Source organism: Copadichromis virginalis, linkage group LG13, assembly GCF_057382275.1.
Source record: "Copadichromis virginalis isolate Kocher_CV1m ecotype Utaka linkage group LG13, C_Virginalis_male_GT1.1, whole genome shotgun sequence".
NCBI classification, from domain to species: domain Eukaryota; kingdom Metazoa; phylum Chordata; class Actinopteri; order Cichliformes; family Cichlidae; genus Copadichromis; species Copadichromis virginalis.
In genome coordinates, this window is record NC_140630.1 from 17,815,460 (window position 1) to 17,839,034 (window position 23,575).

The window sequence follows — 23,575 nt, forward strand, 5'->3', positions numbered from 1 at the left end:
AGTGTTTTAATGTAGGTTGTCATGCTCGTCTCTGTTTTCCTAAAGGAATTCCAAAATCAGGGATGCTGTCCCTTATATACATATTAAAAAAAACTCCTTTGTCTGCAGACAAAGGAAGGTTTAAAAGAAAGAAAGTTTAATTTGATACCTGTTTCTGGAATAAGACACCTTTTCTTGTGTCCACATTTATGTCTGTAGGCCTTAAAACACCTACAATAACAGAGGAAGGACGGCTATATTATATTTTGACCTCATTTCAAGTCAAAGCGTGGCAGTCAGTCACATCACAGGGAGGTCAGTTAGTTCTCGTCATGCACCTCCCCCTGTCACATGATTATACAATATCTTGATGCTTGAGTTGTAGCAACAAGTGCGAAGTTTACATCACCGAAGAAAAGCTTTTAGGCAAGAAGGGGAACCAACGGCTGCTAAACATCTCAGATTCAACCTCTCGTAGGTGATAATAGAAGAGATTTACTGCAGATTTCTTCACCTTCAGACGTTGTTGGGACATTGCTGGAGTTCTTTACGTCCTGTGTGGTCGTCATGCCTTCTTATACAGTTACAATTGCCACAGGGAACCAGTGGTTTGCGGGGACTGATGATTACATCTATATTACACTTGTGGGCACGGAGGGGTGCAGCGAGAGAACGCTCCTGGACAAACCTCTTTACAATGACTTTGAGAGAGGAGCGGTAAGTGATGAAAAACTGCTGCGAAGATGACTGTTTTATTTTTATTTTATATTCATGGATGATGATCACAAACAGCTGATAACTGTATGGTTGATTTTCTAACACTGGAAAATAACTCAAAATGTTAGAAATATTCCAGTGTTAGAAAATCAGCACTGCTCAGTGTTAGTCATTGTTAATCTTCAAAACTAACTGGGTTGCTTTTAAACATATAACACTGTCAAAAGTGTTCATTTAACACCCAACAGTGTTGTATTTAACACTCAGAGTGGACCCATATAGACACTCTCTAGTGTTAATTTAACACTGGAGATTTTGCTGTGTGCAGTGACGGAAACGGAGCCACTTTTATAACCCGATGAGATGATCAGTAGGTTATTAAAGTAGCACCTTTCAAAATTAGAATTACTTTCAGTACAAAACAAAAGGCCCCACAGGACTGAGGTCACCTTCTGCCAACACCTCTGTGCCAAACAGCCATTTTAAGAGCTCAGAGGCCCTGTGCGCTTTGATTAATCTGACCTGTTTTGGCAGCAGTAGGGGGGCATTATGCACTATCAGGGGGGTGGTTTTAATGTTACAGTTGATTGTGGTAAATCTATGGGTATAAATTAAACAATGGGAAATTACAGAAAGTGAATTTTATATTATAAATGTTAAATTTACTCATTTCTAATTTCTTAGATTGCTTAGATTTAATTTTCAGTTCAAATAATATATTAAAAAGGTTTTTCTATTTTGTTTACAGATTATAGATTCAACCCACTTACAAACATGCATATGCTTCTATTTTGTTTTTTACTTAAAAATGTCCCATATTATATGCTTAGAAATTTCTTTTTCCCCCATTTAATAATAAACTGGCAGTTTTCAGCATTCACTTTTGACGGTAGATGTTGACCACGTTTCAGGTGGACTCCTATGAGGTGAGAGTTGGGGAGAACCTGGGTGATATCGTCTTGGTGAAGATTGAGAAGAAGAAGTACTGGGTGCAAGACGACTGGTACTGCAGGTACATCACTGTCAAGACCCCATCTGGAGACTACTTGGAGTTCCCCTGCTTTTGTTGGCTGGTGAATGACAAGGAAGTGGTGCTCCGAGATGGACGAGGTAGTCATCTCTTGTTTTGTTTGTTTGCCACACAAATCACATGTTTTGTCTTGTTCATCTGTCAACCTGCAGTGGAAAAACGAGTTCCACACTTTTTCTTTCTCTTGTAGCACATCTGCCTCAGGATGATAAGACCAGTCTGGTCAAGCAGCACAGACAGAAAGAGCTGGACGGGAGGAGAAAAACCTACAGGCAAGTTTGCGCTGCATCTCCAGCTTGTTATTGTGAGGTACAGGCAGGCTGATGAGGATGTTTTCTAACAACACTGCTGCATTTTACAGATGGAGAGAGTGGCAGCCAGGCTTTCCTATGAGTATAGATGCTAACAGACACAAGGATTTGCCCCGGGACATCCAGTTTGACAGTGAGAAAGGAGTGGACTTCATACTGAACTACAGCAAGGCGTAAGTGACCCCACTTACAACTGCCTGCAAAGGTGAACGAGTCCCTCAGTATACAGCACAGAGGGAGTCAGTGGAGTTTTAACCCCTGTTTAATGCAAAGCATTCAGAATCAAATGATGGGCTGATGCCTGATGATATGCTCTTTATTTTCTGTACTCAGGGCTAACCAGGAAAAAAACCCAAAACATAAACAGTGGTGTCATTGTCTGTTTATCACCGGAGACATTTGCATTGCGCTTGTAGGCAGACGTGTGAGCTTGCGAGTAGATGCAAACACAAAACAGATCCAAAACACAACTGTTTGCGTCACGAGCAGGGTGAACAAAAATACTCATGCTAATATTATAATCGAATGGCTAAACCAGTTATCCATTTTGAGCTCCAGTTGTTTCTTCAGAAATGCTGCAGCTTTGTGGACAGAAGTAACGTCAAAAAGTGAGCATTGCTGCATCATCAGACGTCGTTTTCTTTTCCTGAAATTATTTTAACAGCAGTGTTTCTTTGATTCTTTGCTCCAAAATACATCCAATTTCAGATTCTTTGGTTTTCTTGAATGTTGTGCATAACGGTGATTGTGATTACGATGATGATTTTCCAGAATAGAGAACCTGTTTGTGAACCAGTTCATGCACATGTTCCAGTCCTCCTGGAGTGACTTCTCTGACTTTGAGAAAATCTTTGTGAGAATCAAAAACACCATTTCAGGTCAGCTTCATCTACACTACATTATACAAACATACTTATATCACATTAAATATTTTAGATATTTCCTCTGAGATTCTGACATGATATAATATTCAGAGTATGTGATGCAACACTGGAAAGAGGATTTCATGTTTGGATACCAGTTTCTGAATGGTTGCAACCCTGTACTGATCCGGAAGTGCAAGAAGCTCCCTGACAAGTTTCCCGTCACTCATGAGATGGTTGCTGTCAGCCTGGAGAGGGAGCTCACCCTGGAGGAGGAAATAGAGGTACACATGGCTATGTTTGTTTCTCTGAATGTAGTGGATTTATCAGTGTGAAAAATTTGTCAGGTTTATGTTGACAGCAGCTACAGCTCTCTTTAAATCTCCCGCCAATGCAGTGGTTCCCAAACTTTTTTTTTGCCAGCCCCCCCTTTATTTTACAAGAAATAATAAAATAAACCACTACCCCCTTTTGAATAACAGAAAAACGAACCGTCTTTATTGTGTTATTATTTTATGTCTATTTTTTTTGACTGTGTAAGAATATTCAACGCTGATGTCAATACATTTTTCAAAAAATGTCTCTCTGTGCAAAATGGGTTTAAAAACATAAACAACTATGTTTTAGTTTTGTGAAAAAGTGAAAAGTGAGTGTCGTTACATTACCATTCAGTTTGAGGGCTACAACAGAAAATTATATGTTTATTCACGTGGTATCGGATGGGATTGTTTTAACAAACGAAGGACATTTTTCCTGATAATTATTTTTATCCTCCTGTAACTTTACTGTATAAAGAGCTAAAACCTCCAAAGTTTCAGGAATAGTTAGTCGTTATAAGAAGCGTTCGTGAACTAAAAATCAAGAATGTGGGATACTGTTTGTCCCTGATTTGGAGAGCCCAACGTGTGTTCCTGACGCAGGGGAAACTAATTCTGTCGGGGATACCTACCTTGGCACGACAGCTGCTGTTCTAGTCTTGGGTTTGGAAGCATATCTGGCGATGCTTCAGCCTCTGGTTTGCGTTTGTGTGGGAGCCCCATCAAAAAACCTGTCCATTATGCTAGCAGTGTCCAAGGAGGCGCGCCCCACACTTTGGGAACTAATGCATAATATAAACTGGTGTTCTCCAAAAGCTGATTCTGTTCATCTGGACGTTTTTAGTGGGAGAAACATTTCGTCACTCATCCAAGTGACTTCTTTAGTCTCAGCTGACTGCAGGTTTGCCCAATCTTATAACCAAAAAATAAACTGGTGTTCTCACTCCAGGCAGGTAACATCTACATAGTAGACTACGAGGTGCTAGACGGCATCACTCCAAACTCCACAGACCCCTGCACACTGCAGTACCTGGCAGCTCCGATCTGTTTGCTATACAAGAATGCTCAGAACAAGATCATGCCCATAGCCATACAGGTAAAAAGATGCTCAACAGCAGCAGTTGTGTGTTACGTTGTTTTTAACAGGCGACCATTTCTTCATGCAGCTGAAATTTCAGTTTGACTGAAACTCTTGCTTTTTCATTCCACGCTGGTCTTTTTCAGCTTGGCCAGGTTCCAGGTGAAGACAACCCCATCTTCCTGCCAACTGACGGTCAGTACGACTGGCTGCTGGCTAAGATCTGGGTCCGCTCCAGTGACTTCCACCACCACCAGACAATCACACACCTGCTCCGGACACATCTGATGACAGAGGTGTTTGGTATTGCCATGTTCAGGCAGCTTCCTGCTGTTCACCCTGCATTTAAGGTAAAACTCCAGCTTATTATTAAATGTTATGACTTATTGATTCCTTGGTTTACTGGTTGTCCATCCTTCTCCCAGCTACTCATCCCACACATTCGTTTTACCATCGCAATCAATACCAAGGCTCGAGAGCAGCTCATCTGTGAGTGCGGCATCTTCGACAAGGCGAGTTTGTGGATAATCATTCCTTTAACCTTAATGAATAATGAATTCATTCATTTCTTCACAAATTAAATTTTAACCATTAGAGGAAAAAAATACTCATAACCTTCTCTCAGACACATCATTACGTACAGCTGCTTAACATATTATTGATATTTATTTAGACTCATTCTCTCTGATTGATCTTTCTGAGTTAACTTCAATAATTACCTTCTCCAAACCATCGGCGTGTCTATTAGATCCAATTCATACAAGAATGCTCAAAGAAGCCCTACCATCATTTAATGCTTCAATCTCAAATATGATCAATTGATCTTTATTAATGGGCTGTGTACTACAGCCCATTAAGGTTGTCGTAATTAAGCCATTACTTACAAAGCTGTGATTTGTCACTTGATCCAGCTGTCTTGGATAATTATGGGCCAGCAGCTAACTGGGCTATTACAACTAACTAATCGTCTGCAGAGTAATTTTTGTGCTCATCACAGCACAGAAATGGCTTTAGTGAAGATTAAAGCCGATCTTTTTATGGTCTCTGACAGTGGACTCCTCTCTGTGCTTGTACAGCTAGACTTCAGTGCAGCGTTTGATACTGCTGACCATAATATTGTATTCCCTTATGCAGTATCATTCAAAGGCATAGCATGCATAGCACGCAACTCTATTCGTGAAGCCAGATAACACACTAATTAGGTAAACTGGAGGAATGTCTTTCTCACGGCGATATTCGCCGGTGTATTAATGGAATGGACCCAAATGCAGAACACAGGAGGAGACAGTACTGAGGAGGGAAAATAAACAGACGACCTGACAAAGACAGAATGACAATAGACAGACTAAATACACACAGGAGGTGATCAGGGGAAGTGGAAATACATGAGGATACACCTGACACAGATGAACATCGTGACACCACAGGGGAAGTAAAACAAAATACATGGAACATGGACACAAGACTTTCAAAATAAACAGTAAACATGACAAGACGTAGACCTGACAACTAACACAGAAGACAAGAACAGACTCACAGAAGGGGGCATAGAAACCTAAACTAGAATAAAACTCAGCTAAATCCTAACTAATAATGACAACACAAGAACTAAGCATATATTCAATACAATATAAGAATATAAATCACACAGGTGACTCAAAATGCTGGGTCACAGCCCCAGCCCCTGACAGTCTTAAAGATTTAAAGACCTGGATGACCTCTAAATTACTGCCTCTATATTCAGATAAAACAGGGGTCATTGTAATTGGCCCTAATACCCTTTACTTAATCTGGATGACATTATTTTGGCCTCCAGTGAGGAATCTTGGTGTCATTTCTGTCCACCAGTGCACATATTATACAAATATTTAGGACTGCTTTCTTGTGCACAACATCTCTAAAATAAAAAAACATCCTGTTTTGGAGTGATGCTGAAAAACTAGTTCATGCATTTATTACTTCCAGCCTGCACTATTGTAACTGATTCCTATCATGATGTCCTAAAAACTCCCAGAAAAGCCAACAAAGGCTAGAAAGAGATAGCATATTTCCCACATATTGGCTTCTCTTCATTGGCTCCCTGGTAAATCCAGAACTCAATTTAATGTCCTTGCCTTCACATAAAAGGTCTTGAATAATCAGGCGTCATCTTATCTCAGAGATCTCGTAGTACTGTATAGACCACTTTGCTCTCAGACTGCTGGTCTATTTGTGGTTCCTATGGTATTTAAAGGCTTTCAAGCCCCTCTGAAAGCAAACCCAGTCTCTCAACAAACAAACTTAACTGGATCTTCCTTTATTCGCAAAACACTGAGGCTTAGCTTAGCAAACAAAAATCTAACTAACATAGTGAAATAATGAAGTAGGAAATTTAGCAAAAGTGCATTCCTATTGAAGACTGAAAGTTAAATTTGCTTCAGTTTAAATAAGGATGATGTTCTGCATCCTCATAAAGGCGAATGCAACAGGCGGAGGCGGTCACGTCCAGATGGTTCAGAGGGCTGTGAAGACTTTGACCTTCAGGTCTCTGTGCTTCCCTGATTTGATCAAGTCCCGTGGTGTGGACAGTAAGGAGGAACTGCCCACCTACTTCTACAGGGATGATGGCTACAAGGTGTGGGAGGCTACCAAGAGGTGAGGAATGACTTTTTAAAGTTTTAGCACAGAGCACTGAGAAAGGAGTGAGGGCAGTTGTAAGAAAGAACAAACAGCGAGAGGTGTAGGAAGATTTCTACCCTTGTGTGTGTGTGTGCTTCAAATAAGAGAAGTTACAGCATTTTTTCCCCTCTGTACGTGACATGACATCCGTTTTCTTCCCCACAGGTTTGTGTCTGATGTTGTGAATATTTATTACACAAGCGATGAGAGCGTGCAGGGAGATGAAGAAATCCAGGCCTTTGTTAAAGATGTGTGCAGCTTCGGTATGCAGGACCTGGATTACTGCGGTAGGTAGAGGAGTTGTTTTGCGTGAGGTTTCTTTTGCTAATGCAGCATCGAGCAAAATACACCACCCAACCATCCATTCAGACTTTTTCTCAAGGAGAAAAGATGCTTGCTCTCCTACTCTGGTGTTTTCTGGAAGACGGGTATGACAGGAAACAGACAGCATTATAAATTCAAATCTGCTCTCTTATGGATGAATAGTTTAAGGGTGAAGGAGGGAAGCCACAGCAGTCTGATTGTGTCACTCCCTGAGTCCTGATGTTGTAATGCTTCTGCATTTCACCACGCTTGTCTATTCTGAGTGCAATGTGCAGAGATAGACTTGCAAAAGAAAAAAGCGGTGGAAAAAAAAAGAAAGAAAAAAGCTTGGAGCTCATTTTGTCGATTCTATGTTCCCACTTTCGTGCATAGAGTTTCCCAAGTCCGTGAAGACACGCGAGGAACTGATAGAGTACCTGACCGTTATTATCTTCACTGCCTCAGCCCAGCATGCAGCTGTCAACTTCGGACAGGTAAATGGAGGCGTGTCTAGAAGTGGAAATTCATTGATTTTTAAGTCAAAAAGTACCTACTTAAAGTAAAAAATGTCAGAAATATTAGAAAAAAACACTTGCTACTGCAGAAGTTTCATTAATACAGAAAAACGTTTTTGTACACTGTTCCTACTGAAGCATCAGTGTGTGCATTTAAAACCCGCAGCAAAGTTTTCCTGCTGCAGCCGATTGAGGTGAAACTAGTGGTGACTACGTTTCCTACAGCAGTGGTTGTTACTCTTTTTGGTAAAAAATAACGCCCAATAAACACAACAACATTAACAAGCACACGAATTTCGAGCACACACATTCTGTAGACATAGATATAGACATGAAAACTTGATGATTTTTTTTTTGAAGTTTTGTTTTTTATTTCTCTTGTTATTTCAGTTATATTTGCATGTTCGAAATAATTCTATCTATCAATAATATTTAAGCTTAAGCTATCCTAAGAGAGTGGCAGCCAAGAGAACTAAAGGTCACATAAGGTCGGCAGTTCGATCCCTGGCTTCTGCTAATCATTTGGCATGATACTGCATCCACTGTGTGTGTGTGTGTGTGTGTGTGTGTGATAGATACAGTAAAGCTATGAATCTGTGAGTGAATGTGGCTTTTGTCAGGGGACATGTGGCAGTAACTTCACCCTGAGAGAATTATGTTTTACATGGTAATTGAACCTATAACTCCCTTTATTCTCTGGTCATCCATGTGTTTTCAGTATTTTATATATGTATATTTATATTTGTATGGGGTCTGCCTACAAAAAGTCTGTTTAATATAAAATCTTAAACCTTTTATGCAGCTATTAATTCCACATGTAATATGCGGTGCAGTATTTTCTTATGAAATCTAAAAGTAAAATTAGAAAGCAGAAGAAGATGAAAGATTTTGCTCGGTATTAAATCTGGTTCTTTATATTCTTCAAAGCTGGCCCTGCTTTATACAGGCCTTTATTATTAAAGTACATAAAACAATATAATCAGAAAATAAGTACTAAGAATATATATTTATTCTTTAATATTTATTCTTTAACATCAGACTTGTACTGTTGTACAGCACTTGGGTAAATGCACACACTGTATCTTTGTGTACATTGTGTAGTATGACTGGTGTTCCTGGATCCCCAATGCTCCATCTACCATGCGGAAACCCCCACCCAACAAGAAAGGTCTGGCCAATGTGAATTTGATCGTTGAGAGCCTTCCTGATCGCGGGCGCTCCAGCTGGCACCTGGGGGCCGTCTGGGCCCTCAGCCAATACCAAGAGAATGAAGTAGGAAAAGCACACAGACAACCGTTCGAACACTTTCAAATCTCAGCACAGACACACCTCCAAAACAATCAAAAGTTTGATACATTTGGTACATTTCTCATTTCCCAAGATGCTCTCCTCTGCTTCAGAATGTACTTCTTTTTTCCTTCCTTTTTCCTTGTGGCCTTCCTCCAGGCTAAAAAACCTATCACGTCTCACTCTTTCTGCAGTTGTACCTGGGAATGTATCCTGATGAGCACTTCACAGAGAAACCGGTGAAGGATGCCATGGCAAAGTTCAGGAAGGAGCTGGCAGAGATAACCAGCTCCATCAAGAAGAGGAATGAGGGAAAGAAGCTACCATACTACAACATGTCTCCTGACAAAATCCCAAACAGTGTTGCAGTTTGAGAATTCAAACAAGACTAATTTAGTGGAGAGGCTCATACTTATACATACAGATTGAAGATTGATGATGTTACCGAGCTGTCCAGATATGCTCTATGTTACCTATGATTGGGATATTTCTGTGGAAGCGGTTTCTTTTTAATCTTGTGCATCTTGAAAAATCGGAATATTTTGAAGGTTTTTATTGTAATAATTCAAGAAGATAAACTTTCATATAATCTACATTCATTATACGTAAAGTGAACATTAAAAAAACGCTTTAATTATGCTGGTTATGGTCAAAAATCCAGGGTCCCAAATTATTTGAATATTTCCTGAAATGAATCAAAATTGCTGAGGTGTTTTTGACAGCAGCTTTTAGCTTGTGTTCCTTTTTGAGTCCGGTGTTTCTCATCTAACTGTGACTATATACCCCACACATTCTCTCTGTAGTCCAGGTCAGGTGAGCTGGTTGGCCAATCAAACACAATAATAATAATAATAATATGGTCAGAAAAAACATCTGGTAATTATTTTGGCACTGTGGGCAGATGCTAAGCTTCATGCCGGAAAATGAAATCAGTATCTCCATAAAGCCTCTCAGCAAAAGGAAACGTGAAGCTCTAAAATATCCTGGTAGATGCCTGTGTTGACTTTGGACTTGATGAATCTCAGTGGACCAACCACCAGTAACAACCAGCACCTCGCATCATCACAGATTCCAGAAAGTTCACACTAGAATTCAAACACCTGTGCCTCTCCAGTCTCGTACTTTGATAGAAAATGTACTTCATCTGAAATAAGCAGCAGTTCACTTCCTTCTCTCCTTAGCTCATGTAAGATGCTTCTGACAGGAATGACCTGATGTTACGGATGTGGGTCCTTTCCTAAGGATGTCTCTCCTGCAGTCCTTGTGAAGTTCTCCCAAATTCTTGAATCGACTTCTCCTGATAATCCTCTCAAGGCTGCTGCTTGTGCACCTTTTCCCTGTCCAGTCAACTTCCTGCTGTTATGCTTTGATACAGCGTCTGTGAGCAGCCAGCCTTTTCAGCAGTGTGGCTCTCCTTTAGGAGGGTGCTGGCAATCTTCATCTGGACAACTGACCAATCAGCAGTAGAACTACACCGCCGAAGATATGTTGTTTAATCATTATGTTTGAATAGTAATTTATGCAAGCAATATTCTAATTTGTGAGAATTAGTGTGTGATTAATATAGAATATGTGAAAGTTTACCTTTTTCAATCACAAAAAAAAAGTTTTTGAGAGTTATTTTTTAAAGATCCACGGGTACATATTGTGTTGCCTTCATTCACTCAAACGATGGTGTCTTTCCTCATCTTGCCCTTGCATAACAATTACTTAAGAGGTTGAGAGAAGGTGACAAACCGTGTTTTCTGCTATATGCTGAATGTGAAGTTTGTATTTCTGTCATAGAAAAGTTTTAGGGCAAGATCATTGAGCGGCGAGCTGAACGTTTCTGTCGCTGGCATTACAGCTTCTGGCTAAAGAGCTGATTTCAAAATGATTTGCAGCTTATTTGGGTGAAAATAAATTAAAGTGCTACAGTGCAACGCCCTTTGAAATGTTTTTAATTATCCATTAAGACTGTATTTGTCCCTGCTTGTTTTTTTTTTTTAAAAGTCACAAAGTTTTAAAAGTCACTTAATTTTTTATTTGGTTGTTCTTTTAATTACTACATATTTTGTTCAAACGTGGGAAATTAACTGAAAGCACATCAACATTTTTCATAAAAACAAAAAAGTACATTTTACCAAATTCTTTACAGTTACTATTTCAAAGCAAATTCACAGACAGACTTGCGGAATGGTATAAGACAGGGGAACAGTCATATATGTTCAAGTCCAGTCAGTAGTAAACAAATGTAGCTTTTATGCAAGTTACACTAGTCCCAGACATGATCAAATTTTAGTCACCAGGTAATCAACAGACAGCCTAAAATAGTGAGGCTGAGAAGAGTCTCAGTTGATGTTCTGCTCCGTGGGATTATGGACGTAAAGGGTGAGTGACGCAAAGACGGTAAAGAGGATAAGATGTTCAGAGAGGAAACAATCCAAAGCCATCACACTAGAACAAAACTCCTCTCATATTTCATTGAAGGAGCCAGCTCCTATGGGTAGAAAGTAAAAAGACACCACAATCAATTTAAAAACTAAAAAAGGACTGAAGCTTTGAGCAACTCTATTATCTGAATGACTACATGCAAAACAAGGGCTGAAAATAATTTTCTTCTATTAGTGTCTGGGAAGAAAAATTAAGTGTAAGTTGCATAAAATTCACTAATGAAAGGGTCTTTTTTGTGTGTAAATGAACAAAAATATGCTGTTTTCAGTTAAAAATAAATACAACACAATATAAAGAAAGTAATTTTCTATCCAGAGGACATCCTGGACTTTAAACACCGGTACATAATTGCAGAACAGAACATCAACAAAAGGGTAATTGCACTTTTTAAAAAATAAAATCTGTCTAATTGCACTGAGCCTCCCGGGTACTGAAGAATCTGAGATGGTTCTCATTACTAGGTCTTAATCCAACTTGACACACAACAAGTCCCTCGGCTCATTTATGTATTAAAATTATATTAAACTCCAGATCTCAAGTCTCCGTGGGGCATATACATAAATACAGTATGCAAATAACACAAAACAAAAAAACCCCCAAAGCGCTTTATTGCTGCTGCTGAGCAGTAATTGTCAGGTACGTTGTTGGACCATCATTGTTCACAGACAGTATACTGGTATCAAATACAGTTTTTGAAAAATGTGTGTGTTGCTGGAATGGCTGTAAGGCTCAACATGAGCCTGGGCATTGCTGTGCTCTCACATAGACAAACGCACTTACAATGACTGTGAGCCCCCCCCCCAGAAAAAACACCCACTTCGACCTGAGAAATCAACCGCTGCCCATCTCAGGCTGCACCTTCACTTTAACACCAGCAGATGGCGGTACAGTCAGCTCCTCAAAAAGCAATGATGCACATCGACTCTGTCACAGCCATAAATAAGCAGCTGTATTGCATTGATTTTATTAAAAGAAACTGAGTTTTTCTGAACGTAATGAGCAGCAGTGAAATGTTACACTGACTTCAAAGTCATTCTTAATGCTTAACTGTGGAGTAAACGTGGCAAAAAAAGGTGTTTTTTAAGCCAGAAATCAGTTGGCTGTCTTGTGATCGAATACTAAAGTAGACCAACATGTAAGAGAGCGAAAACAAATAAAATACACTTACACCGAGTACTCATCTGAAATGCTCACTAAGAATCCTTTCACACTTCCACCTTAATCTTGCTTAATTAAGTGAAAAGATTAAGTGTGGCTGGATTGTAACCATGCAAAAAAACAGGGTAGGAGCTAAAGCATGTTTCTTTTTTGTAGTTAAAACCTTTGGTTAAAGTTCAGTGGACAAACTGAAAGTAGGCAGCTGTGGATTCCTCGAGGCTTGTCCCATGGCTAAGCAAGCGAGTTAACATGTTAAAAACTGTAAATACCTATTAAAAAAAAACAAACAAAGAAAACAAAACACAAGCGCGACGTTGTTTATGCCCGAAGGGCCTCATTATGATCGAGACAAAGCGCAATTTCCCAGTAAAAAAATGATTTTTTTTTTCATTTTATAAATTTTTTGAAATCATTTTTAAAAAGATTACATTCTCAAAGCCTTCAGAAAGTTCACCATGGGGTACAGAAGTCAAGTGGCTAGATTTTCCATCATCTGAATCAAAGTTATGCAACTGACGTCGTTCAAATGACTCATTTTTTTTAACCCCAAATCCTTTTAGTCATCCACAGAAGGATTAATCTTTAAGCATATGTTGCACTTGAAGAAAAGTTTGTTTGCTCTCCCCCATTTACAACGTACAAGATACAAGAAAAAAAAAAAAGAGGGGGCAATGAGAAGAAGGGGTGGGATGTGCTTTGGGGACTAAAAAATAAAAAGTGCTTTGATGCATCTTCGGATCCAGGTCTCGCTGGATCCAGACCGCGTGGAGCTGACAGACCGCAGAGATGGCAGTATCTGGAATGTTCCAGAGATCTTGATGCATGGCGCTACATACTGATCCATGGCAGGTTAGCCCGACACTCACAGGAGGTAAAAAAAAGAACAGATTGATCAAAACCCACAAACAAACCACACATCGGGGACCTGTAGACCTCCAGAGCCTTTTGCAAGTCCATTCTTTTCAGTCCAGCTCTCCCAGAGGTGTACATTAAAGAGTCTCTGTGTGTGTGTGTGTGTGTGTGTGTGTGTGTGTGTGTATACAGAGTGGTTTGCACCAGGCCTCTTCCAACATTTACAGAAGTCAGTGTAAAGAGTCTGTTCCTGGGAAAGGAAAAGATGCAGGTGGAGGGAGGAATACAGTGTGATAGGAGGAATGTAGGCAGAGGGAAGCTCATGGCCTCTCTGTCTTTGTGGATGGAGTTTAGGGAGTATAAGGTGATAGTGGAGGACGTGGGTCATTCTGGCTTCAGGGAAAAGGGTACGGTTGTTCCTCAGTGACCGATCACGACTGTTCCTCTCCTCTGCGGGCCTGTTTGGGTGTGGAGTATGTGCACGACAACCAATGGTACAGACTCTGTTGTCAGACATGAAGCACCTCCATACTGTAGTCCTCTGTTTCCGTGTACTGGGAGGAGTTTGTGTCTGACAGATTGGGGGCCAGAGCCTCTTTGTTCTCCAGACTCGGCTCCATTAGGGGGGGCTTCTCCAGTGGATACTTTTTATATGTCTCTGGACGGTTCTGCACATATATGACCCGGTTATACGCCTTGAGTCTCCTCCATAGATGGATGTAGACTTTGCACTGGACGTACATGAAAACCAGTCCACCTGTAAATCCGATGGCCACCACCACAAGCTTGGTCCAGAAAGGCCATTCCAGGATTCCTGAGGAACAGAGAACAGACAAAAAATAAATAAATACATAAATATCAACAAGTGGACAAGTCAAACACAGAGAAGACTGTTTATAAGCTGCTGCAAATTCATCACATTTCAGTGAATTGTTCAACAGATCATCCTTTAACTAGAATATGCATTAGCAGTGAGGATATCTGCTGCAGGAAACTGTGTCTCCCATTCCTCTATACTGCAAATAGACACTATTATTACAAATTGCCCAGTGTGCTCTACTTTTTCAAACAAGATCTTAACAATTTACTGATAGAGATTTGCCTTTTTTTAAAAGTCAAATTTGTACAGGATTAAAGTCAAAGTCCTGAGCATGGAGAGACGCATGAGATAGCGAGCATCCTGTCATATTTCTATGGTAATGCAATGTGGGTGGGGCCAGTCAATGGGATAAAAGTCAATTATTAAGTTATCTTTTCAGATATGCTATATTGTTTGCATTGTGGCAGCTGACACTAACATTTAGTTTATTGTGTGCATTAATTTACACACTGCTCAAAAATGTGAAGGAAATTAAGGAAGCAGAAACCACTGTGATTTCACCTATTCTGGCATAAATGAAACTAACAGGTGCAATGGAGAGGCAACAACAAACAAGTCAACCCCCCAAAAAAGGGGAAGCATGAGTAGCCACAATAGTTGTTGCTCCTCAGAAAAAGGTGCAGGTACCAGGTGTGCTCCTGGGTTGAAGCCCTTATACGGCCCTCTCCAGCTCTCCGTGTGCAATGGCTCATCTCCTCCACACTGTTGAGACTTCAGATATTTAAGTAACTAAATGATCTGAAATTCTTATCTGGTTCTACAACCTATACACATCTCTCAGCTGACTGCTTTTTAGAAACTCTCTTATATTATTATATCCATATTACCCATCCATACTGCAGTGCAGACTTTTCACAATTTACAGACATGGTGTTCAAAATTGAATTGCCCAATTAGACGAACAGAAACAAAGAAACAGGGGGATAAATGGTGGCACCCTGCTGCAACATTTCTACTTCATGATAGGCTGGGAGCCTTTGGTACAAAAAATGAACAAACAAATGACTCTTTTAAAAGTGGAAACACTGCCAAAAAAGGTGCATCTGTCTATGCAAAACGCTTAGCATTAATGTGATATGCAGTTAATTAGGCAAAGTACATTTCTGTAACTCCAGGGGTAATTATAACACCCTTGCAAAAAGCAGAAATCAAAGAAGAGGATATAAATGAGCAATTTCTGGGACATATAAATATTTGTAATAAGCCTCAGTGCTCTCTAAAACAAATAATAAGAGGCAGCGAAAGTACTCAAAAATGCCCGAAACCCATCCGTTTCTTCATATTGGCTACCATAACAGCTAGTTTAAGATATAAAAGTGCCTCATATGAGGAATGCAAATTCAAAGAAGGCAAACATAATATAACCAGTGTGGTATTAACTATGCTGGACAGAGATGTCAGGGGCTTTCTATCTAGCATTATGAGAAGCGATTAATGTGTCATTTGTTGTGTGAGAATATGTCAGCGAGGTTCATTTTAATCAAAGCCTTCAGCCACAAAGTATAACACAGAAAATAAATCACAGCATGTTCCTCAGCTTTGTCTGTCTGTGTTCATTAGGCGGAAACATTCAGGGAGGTGGTGTGAATATAACCAGCCTTAAAGGATGAAGTACGATTATTTCTACTCGGATATCAAAGAAGAAAAGGGAATGAAAAGGACGTAAAGAGTGGCTGAAAAAAGGACTTGGTACAGAAGGGAGGGAGAAGACACAATGTGAAAGTCAAAAGGTCAAAGTTGAAATGTTTACCTGGGACTCTTCCGGCTGCATGGGTAAAGAGTGTAAGTATCATGTATTACAAAAGACGTACAAACAGATTGAAAGAAAAGGCAGAAATTAAAAACGATGTCAGATATTACATTTACACAATTTCATCATGCAATCAACATCAGCTCTGTTCCACAATCATACATGGAGAAGAAACGTCAAGATGTTTACATCCATCTTTCCTTTTATTTTGAGAGCGAATCTAGAAGAAAAATAAATGGCCGTGGTTCTGTGAGGCAGCAGACAAGCAGGACTATTTGGCATCACCATGGTGACTGGACCTGACAGCCCTCAGGGACTGTAGCAAGTCTGAATCATCAGGTTGGGCTTAACAGGCACAGCCTGCTCTTCCATCTGTACACAGTTTTGAAAGTGCCAAATATGCCAGGGAGGGATGAGTAGCAGCAGAGGTAGTGCCAGCTGATGCTACAACAAGTCACCATTACAGGAGCATTCTCCATTTTTATCCCTGATGATGGGAGCCCAAAGTGGATGCCCACTTTTTATGGCTGTAAGAAGCAGCTCAGGGAGCCCAGTGTTATTTTCCTCTTATTCTGAGATTTGAATGAAAAACCATAAAGCCCTGCTTGTTGGACATTTTTACTATAGCCAGCAGCAGGTACCAGTTTGGCACACGCATAAAACTGGAAAAAGCTAGAGGCAAAATCTGAAATATTGCGATGGAAGAAAGCAGTCACCCTTTTCAATAAATATAAAAATGTAAACATAAATGCTGTGCTCAGAAAACTGCACACCTTGAAGGAATTGTATTTCAGATCAATACCACTCATGTTTGTAAGCTACATAAAGCATGAGTGGCCAGTTAGCTTTCCTCAAAAGTAACAAAATCACACTATAAGCACCACAAACTCACTTATTTGTCATTTTGATGTGTTCAGATCAACGGTTCCTTTTTAGCCTTAGATAATAAGTTATCTAAGTCCATAGACTGTATATAAAAGAAGGCTGTAGCTACCAGGTCTGAAGCGGAAGCCCTTTGAATATGTAAATAACCTGCAATAAAGACTGAATTCAGCAAATATAGACAGACAGATGTGCTTCATAATGATAAATAAGCAGGCCTCCAAATCCTCCTACACACAGCCTAAAGGTTTTTATCTATTTCAAATATTATGATGTCATCATGTTGTCAGGCACCTCCTAGCAACAGGCTAAAGTCACTTGTTTATGTACCTATGACACCTCAAGAAAATATCTTGTCGTTTTCATTTTACATCAATTGAAAAATTATACTCCTAAAAGTCGACTTATATATGGCAAATTACAACGTCATCATGTTGCCAAGCAACCACCCACCAATGGGATAAAATCAGCCATTTAAAGTGTCACGTTATTCTAATTTTACCAACAACAATATGGACAGGCCAAACAATAGTGTAGCGTGGGTCTATACTAGTATTTAAAGAAAAATTTGTATGAGCTATGAAAAATAAGGGCAACGCACAAGTACCGTCTTTCTAGTGGCCGACAGTGGTCGACTCCTGTGCTTGCAAAAAGAAGTTCATAAGAAAAATCACCCTACGGTAAATCATTTCCATATCCTTGTCACTTCAGTGACGTAAAGCATTGCGTGTGATGTGTAGTCAGCTGTTGCATCCAATTTTTTGCCACAAACACGCATGTGCCAAACTCATACTAGCTGCTGCTGTCACACAGCTGTCATACCACTCACATCACACATATATGCTAAAAAAATTCCAGACTTTGCACACTATTCCTGTCTGGTTATTTTGCTGAGTACAGTTTTTCTTTTACAGTCAGATTAACCACAAACTAACCTTCGACACACAAAAACAGCATCACTTAAAAAAAAATTGCCTCACTTAAACTAAAACAATCTCTAAAAGTGTCAAAGAATGAGATGAATATTTTTGAGTGCTAGTCACAACTTGGAGACAATTGTGGATGAATAGATAACATCCAAAACAAACATGTACCACAGACGATGTTGTATTAATGTTTTAGTGTTTGTTTGTGTGCGTGAGAGTCAGTGCTGACCTGATTTGATTTCCTCTGCTGTTCTGTCGATGAGAACGTAGAGGGACCACACCACACAGGTGATGGCGATGATGTGGAAGGTGACTGAACACATGATCTTTCTTCTCTCGCTCGCCGTCATCTGTAGTTTCTCCCACTGCCAAAGATGGAAGACTTTTGAGCATATTCACACACATTTAAAAAAAAATAAAAATAAAAAAAGAAACATGCTTTCAAACTAAGCAGAGCCTCTATGGCTGAAAACTAAAGCCAAAGATCAAATTCCTCTAATGGCCAGTCGAAACTGGCTCCAAAGTGAGCCAATCCCCTAAAACTCCTACACTGAAATGCCAATTTTCAGTCATAAAAACATGTTTCCATTCTGCTACAAAAACTGTTTTCATCTCTACAGACAGTCTGTCTGAAATGTTCATGTTCCAGCTTTGGTTAGTGAAATTCTATTTCCTTTGATTAGTCTGTTAGTTAGCACCAATTAGCAGATATATACGTCTCTGTATTGCACCTCCACAACTGATGAATGCAGCCTGCTAAAAAGGCTTGCTAGCATAAGATGACAGCACTCTACCCTTTGATCTAAATATAGCTACTTATGCAAGGCCATTCAAAACAAAACAAAACAAATAAACAACCACAAAAAACAGGACGGCAGCCTTGATGGCAAAGTTAAGGGAGGTGAAGGTGGCATCATCCATCTTTTATATACAGTTTTTGTTTGAAACACTAAAATCAGGGTGGTAGCCTCCTTGTGGTTAGAAACAAGTGGTTGCCCAGAGGTTTATCAAGTAACACCTTTAACTTCTGGGCGAAGAACTGTTGACAAGGCAACTCGTCTCCCAACAATCACGATCTGACTCAGGCTGACTGCAATCACAGGCTGGTGAAGGTTTGCAAATCACTGCTGTATTATTTATAATCTGAGTCGGTCTGCATGGATGAGCGCAACTCGCCTGAATCTGATCACTTAGCAGCGGACTCGACTGGTTGCATTCTGGCTATACTCCTGTATAACATCGAGACGCTGTTTGTGGAGGAATTTCTGTTTCAGATCTAAGCAATTTCGTGTTTGAATTTCTGTGTATGTAGACAGCAGCAGATTTGGTTAATTGCCGTATTAATACATATAGATTGCATGCAATAGGCAGCTTGATCCCATGCTTATTGGAGTTTTATCACTTCGAAGATGGCAACTGATTGCAACTGGTTGCCGACCTGGTCCCCGTCTTCAGAGCAGCCATTTCGACAGCCACAAGATTGCAAGTTCATTGCACACAATCGCAATAAATTTTGGTTGTGCTGCAGTCTTCACCTACTGTTTTTCCCAGATGTGAAAGTACCATAAAGGCCTTTTTTATTCAGCTCCTGTCAGCAAAATCCAGTGTTACACAATGCTTCCTGGCAGGGTTAATGAGATAGAGAAGAGCATGGCATGCAGCATCCAGGTGATATACCCTGCTACCTGCCAGGAAGCTCAGATAACTGTGGAGCACCTGGTCAATCATTGGCTGCACTAAAATAAATGCCAGAAATCTGCCCAGCACTAAAAAGAAATCACATGATATCTGTACTGTCAGATAGCTTTGTGTAGCTTTCCCAAACATCCAAATCCATAATAATGAATTCAGTGATGAATAATTGCAGGGTCACTTTAATAAGACGCGGGTGTTGCCGAACAACATGACATCAAGCACTCTTTAATAAAAACTTTCATACTGACAACAACATCCGCCTCTCATCTCAAATTTCCTTGTGCACTCACACATGAACAACTTTAATATTCACCCATGGGATTCGGAAGCTATTAACAGCAGAGCATTTGTTTAAGGCCTTTTGTGCAGCTAATGAAGGGTGGAGGAATTTTAATTAGAGTGTCCTGCTATCTTCAGGCCACAGTGATTGATAAGAGCCTTTCAGGAACGTGGACTGCCTCTAAACCACTGAAAGGGATCACAACCACCCGGACAAGTGGTTTGCTTATGAAAATGGCTTATTGTGCTCTTGTGTCTGCACGACAAGACTGGAGATAGTTTTTTGGTATTTTTCGCTTCACAACAAAGGAGTGATGTGAGCTAAGTTAGGACGCAGAGACAAGACTGTGACTTTAATAACTGAGGCTGAACTGCTTAACAGCCAAATATGCACACACCTAACCAGCTTACCTTGCGCAGTGGTTTGAGTTTAGTCTCCATGATGAACTCGTATTTACACAGCTCACAGCAACGAGTGTCAGAGCTCTTGATCCACTGCTGTAGACAGGACTGGTGGACAAAGCGCAAGCTCCCTGTGCAGTGGCATGGTGTGATCAGAGGGCTCTCGTCATCCCCTTCGCAGTGACAAATCCTGCGGGAGGCAGAGAATACAGTCAACACTAAGCTACAGGCTAGACAGCTAGTAACAGGAGCAAGATGGGAGAGAGGGGAAAGATCAAAACGGGAAAAGTTGGCAGGCGAAGGCGACACACTGAGAAAACTTGGGAGTTGTGTAATATAAGACTGCACGTCAGCAAAGCTGGAGTAGCATCGCCAAGAGCACAATATGCAACTGATTTTTCCACACCTACAACAGCTTTAGGTACACAGGTGAGAATATGATTTCACAAACAGAGAAAACAAAATTAACACCCTTGTCACAGCAGAGAATTCATGTCCCATATGAGTAAACCCAGTAAAGACAAACTAAATAGATTCATTTGCAAGTCCAAACAACATTTTGAGAAACTCATCTCCTGCGTTTTTTGTGTTTCCGTGCAAAACTGAACACTTTTAATGTCATTTCGCTCTGTAGCTGTACAGCACTGAGTTTCATTGTCAGACAAGAGGTAATAAATGTTATAAATATGTGAGTTTTTTAATTACTGTAATACAGTCCATGACAAATACGTCTGTTTGTGTATCGCTGCAATGCTGCAATGCACTGCTACGAACGCTGATGAAGGCTGACGTGCCTTGGAGTTGTTGCACTTTTAACACCTAACAAATGTTGGCCAAAAAATAACCACATGAACACGATATTCGTTAAAAATACTACAGGAAGCAGCTATATTCTCTTTAACAGGTGTTTGTGATGCTGTGTCCAGTCCCCGTAGATGCCTGGAAAGCCTCGAGTACAGACACCGACAGCTGGAACATTCGATTAGGCGTCTGTTGCCTCTAATGACTGCTGGACAGTCTGTTGTCAGTGAGAGGAACCAATCACTTTTCCAATAGACTGACTTGAAGGAGTCCACCACTCCAACATCACACACATCAGATGCTGTCTGATAGGATGGAGGATGTATGGAGGAGTATGTTTGTCCGAATCTTTCCACTCAGTGAAAGGCAGATTGATGGGCAGTCTGAGCAAATCCAGACTATGTGGACACTTTCACCTGCACGATAGTCAGGATCTGTCAGTTTTAGTGGTGAGAGGAGGTTACATCACACGCCATGCCTTACTTGAGAAAGTAGAAAATTATTATGATCTTAGACTTCAATGTCAGGACATCGACTTTGTTGTGGTTTTTCAGATTACAGTCCTCAGTGAATAACCAATAAGCACCAAAATCAGGCTGCTTGTTAGACCACAACATGACATTGATTAAAAGCCGGACTGATGTCTTTCTCTAGACTACCAGGGTGCCTGATAAAGGGGTTAAAGGTGTTGTAGCTTAAAAAGCAAATAATACCTTAAATGGGTACAGAATACACAAAGCAGGGCACATGTTCTATTAATCTATTTTTCAAATACATTTTGTTCCCTACAGATTTCACAGGCAGTAAGATCAATAATCCAGGAACGTCTTCTGTGATGCTTTCTTCTCCTGAGTGGGTAGCGAGGAGCAATGGCATGTCTTTATGGGCTGGAAGATGCAAGCAAACAAAGCGTGGCGAAGACGAGGTGGAGGAGGAGGAGGCGGAGAGAGCCGGGTGTTCAGATGGGATTGTCTTTATCCTGGTTCATGGAAGGATAACAACATGAAGGAACACATGCACGCCCACGTATGCGTTCACACATGTTAGAAAAGGGAGCACACGAGATGACGTCTATTTCAAGACTTTGCTGAACTGGCCAGTGTTACAAGATTAAAAGACAAAGTGAACAAAGGTGGATAAAAATAGGTCATATCCAAAGGTTCTTAAGCAGAGGAGGTGGAAGAAGTGGAATAAGGCCTGGGGGATTAAAGGAAAGGCGAGACACAATCGACATCACTAGAATAAGTTTTTTGTTGTTGTTGTTTTTGATTATGGATAGACTGCTTTGTTTGTGTTCATTTGCATGCATAACGAGATGATGAACTGCAGATTCTCATCCCACACATACTGTATTTCTATTTCAATTTAAAAAAAGAAAAGCCAGAGGAAGTAGATCATTTGGTGCTTATATCAACGATTTCTGCCTGCTGAAATAAACAGATCTGACAAATTATTCTTCTTATGTGGGAGGAGATAACCACAGAAAAATCCCAACACCTCCGCATGGAGTTGCGGTGGAAATGCAGCGATCGGTAAACAACACGAGCGGATGAGGGCGGAGGAATCTTTCACTGAGACATTCAGGGAACTTTCACCTGATTCCACAACAGGCTGAACCGCCTTGGCGGGACGCAAGAAATCTCACAAATAAAGCACGCAACATTCACCTTCGTCATTTAACACGAGGCGCATCCATATATTCCAACAGATTAACATAATAACCCAGGCGTGGAAATTCACAGGTAAATTAACTTTTTGTCAGCAGCGGCACATTCCGTGCACTCTTAGGACGTTAAAATTAAATTTGCATCACTTGCGTCCACAACACACCCTGTTTGACGGTAGTTTTAAGATGGCAGAGGCGCCGTACGAGTATGACAACATTAAAATGTGAGAAGCAAACAGAGTCAGGAAATCACAAGCCCCAGAAGCTGAGAAGGAAACAAGCTCAAATGCCTGCCGAAGCGTTCGCTTTCTTCCTGTTCCTCTTTTTTTTTTTTTGCTTCCTTATAATTTTCTCTGGTGGCATGAAGCCAGTCTTTTGCACTCCACACTCCCTCGATGTGTTGCTTAAACACTGCCCTCCCTCCATTTATTCCTCATTCTGCCCTCATCCAAAAAAGTATGTGTATGAGAAGACACCACTAATCTGTCTTCTCTTGCTTTTCTGCTGAATAGATTTTCCTGTGGAAGATATGTGCGGCATCTGAAGTATTTGCCTCTCAGACTCTTTTCAGTCTGCGCAGTTTAAGCGCTGCCAGAGACATGCTGATCAATTCAGTGGCTTTAGTAGCTAAGCAATCTCTCTCTGTCTCCTTTTATTTTTCTTTCTCCTTTCTTGTCTCTGATCATTTAAGCGGGTACTCGTTTGTCTTTGCATGAGCACGCTTGCCTTCAAAGAGAATATTAAATTTGCTGAGGAGACATTTAACTGTTGGAGGAAGGTTAAGGAATTACAC

The 23,575-nt window shown here is 40.4% G+C and overlaps 2 protein-coding genes across 3 annotated transcripts in view; one reads left to right on the forward strand and one right to left on the reverse strand.

Annotated features, from left to right (window-relative positions):
* The first annotated feature begins 383 nt into the window (after positions 1-383).
* alox5a (arachidonate 5-lipoxygenase a) lies at positions 384-10,996 on the forward strand. Its single transcript, XM_085477696.1, has 14 exons — positions 384-696; positions 1,608-1,806; positions 1,917-1,998; positions 2,088-2,210; positions 2,809-2,915; positions 3,012-3,184; positions 4,167-4,313; positions 4,442-4,645; positions 4,721-4,807; positions 6,751-6,929; positions 7,119-7,240; positions 7,650-7,750; positions 8,873-9,043; positions 9,253-10,996. Exons 1-14 carry the CDS (start codon positions 547-549, stop codon positions 9,430-9,432), a joined length of 2,025 nt encoding a protein of 674 aa, XP_085333822.1. The 5' UTR covers positions 384-546; the 3' UTR covers positions 9,433-10,996.
* A 70-nt stretch (positions 10,997-11,066) lies between these two features.
* marchf8 (membrane-associated ring finger (C3HC4) 8) overlaps positions 11,067-23,575 on the reverse strand; it is a 94,447-nt gene continuing 81,938 nt past the window's right edge. Inside the window, exons 6-9 of one of the 2 annotated variants that reach the window (XM_085477698.1) lie at positions 20,325-20,505; positions 18,169-18,304; positions 16,132-16,146; positions 11,067-14,315 (exon numbers count right to left, since the gene is read on the reverse strand). In XM_085477698.1, the coding sequence (XP_085333824.1) occupies positions 14,011-14,315; positions 16,132-16,146; positions 18,169-18,304; positions 20,325-20,505 (637 nt within the window). In that variant the 3' untranslated portion in view covers positions 11,067-14,010. The remainder of the gene's footprint in view (positions 14,316-16,131; positions 16,147-18,168; positions 18,305-20,324; positions 20,506-23,575) is intronic. The other variant, XM_085477697.1, reaches the window with a different exon arrangement.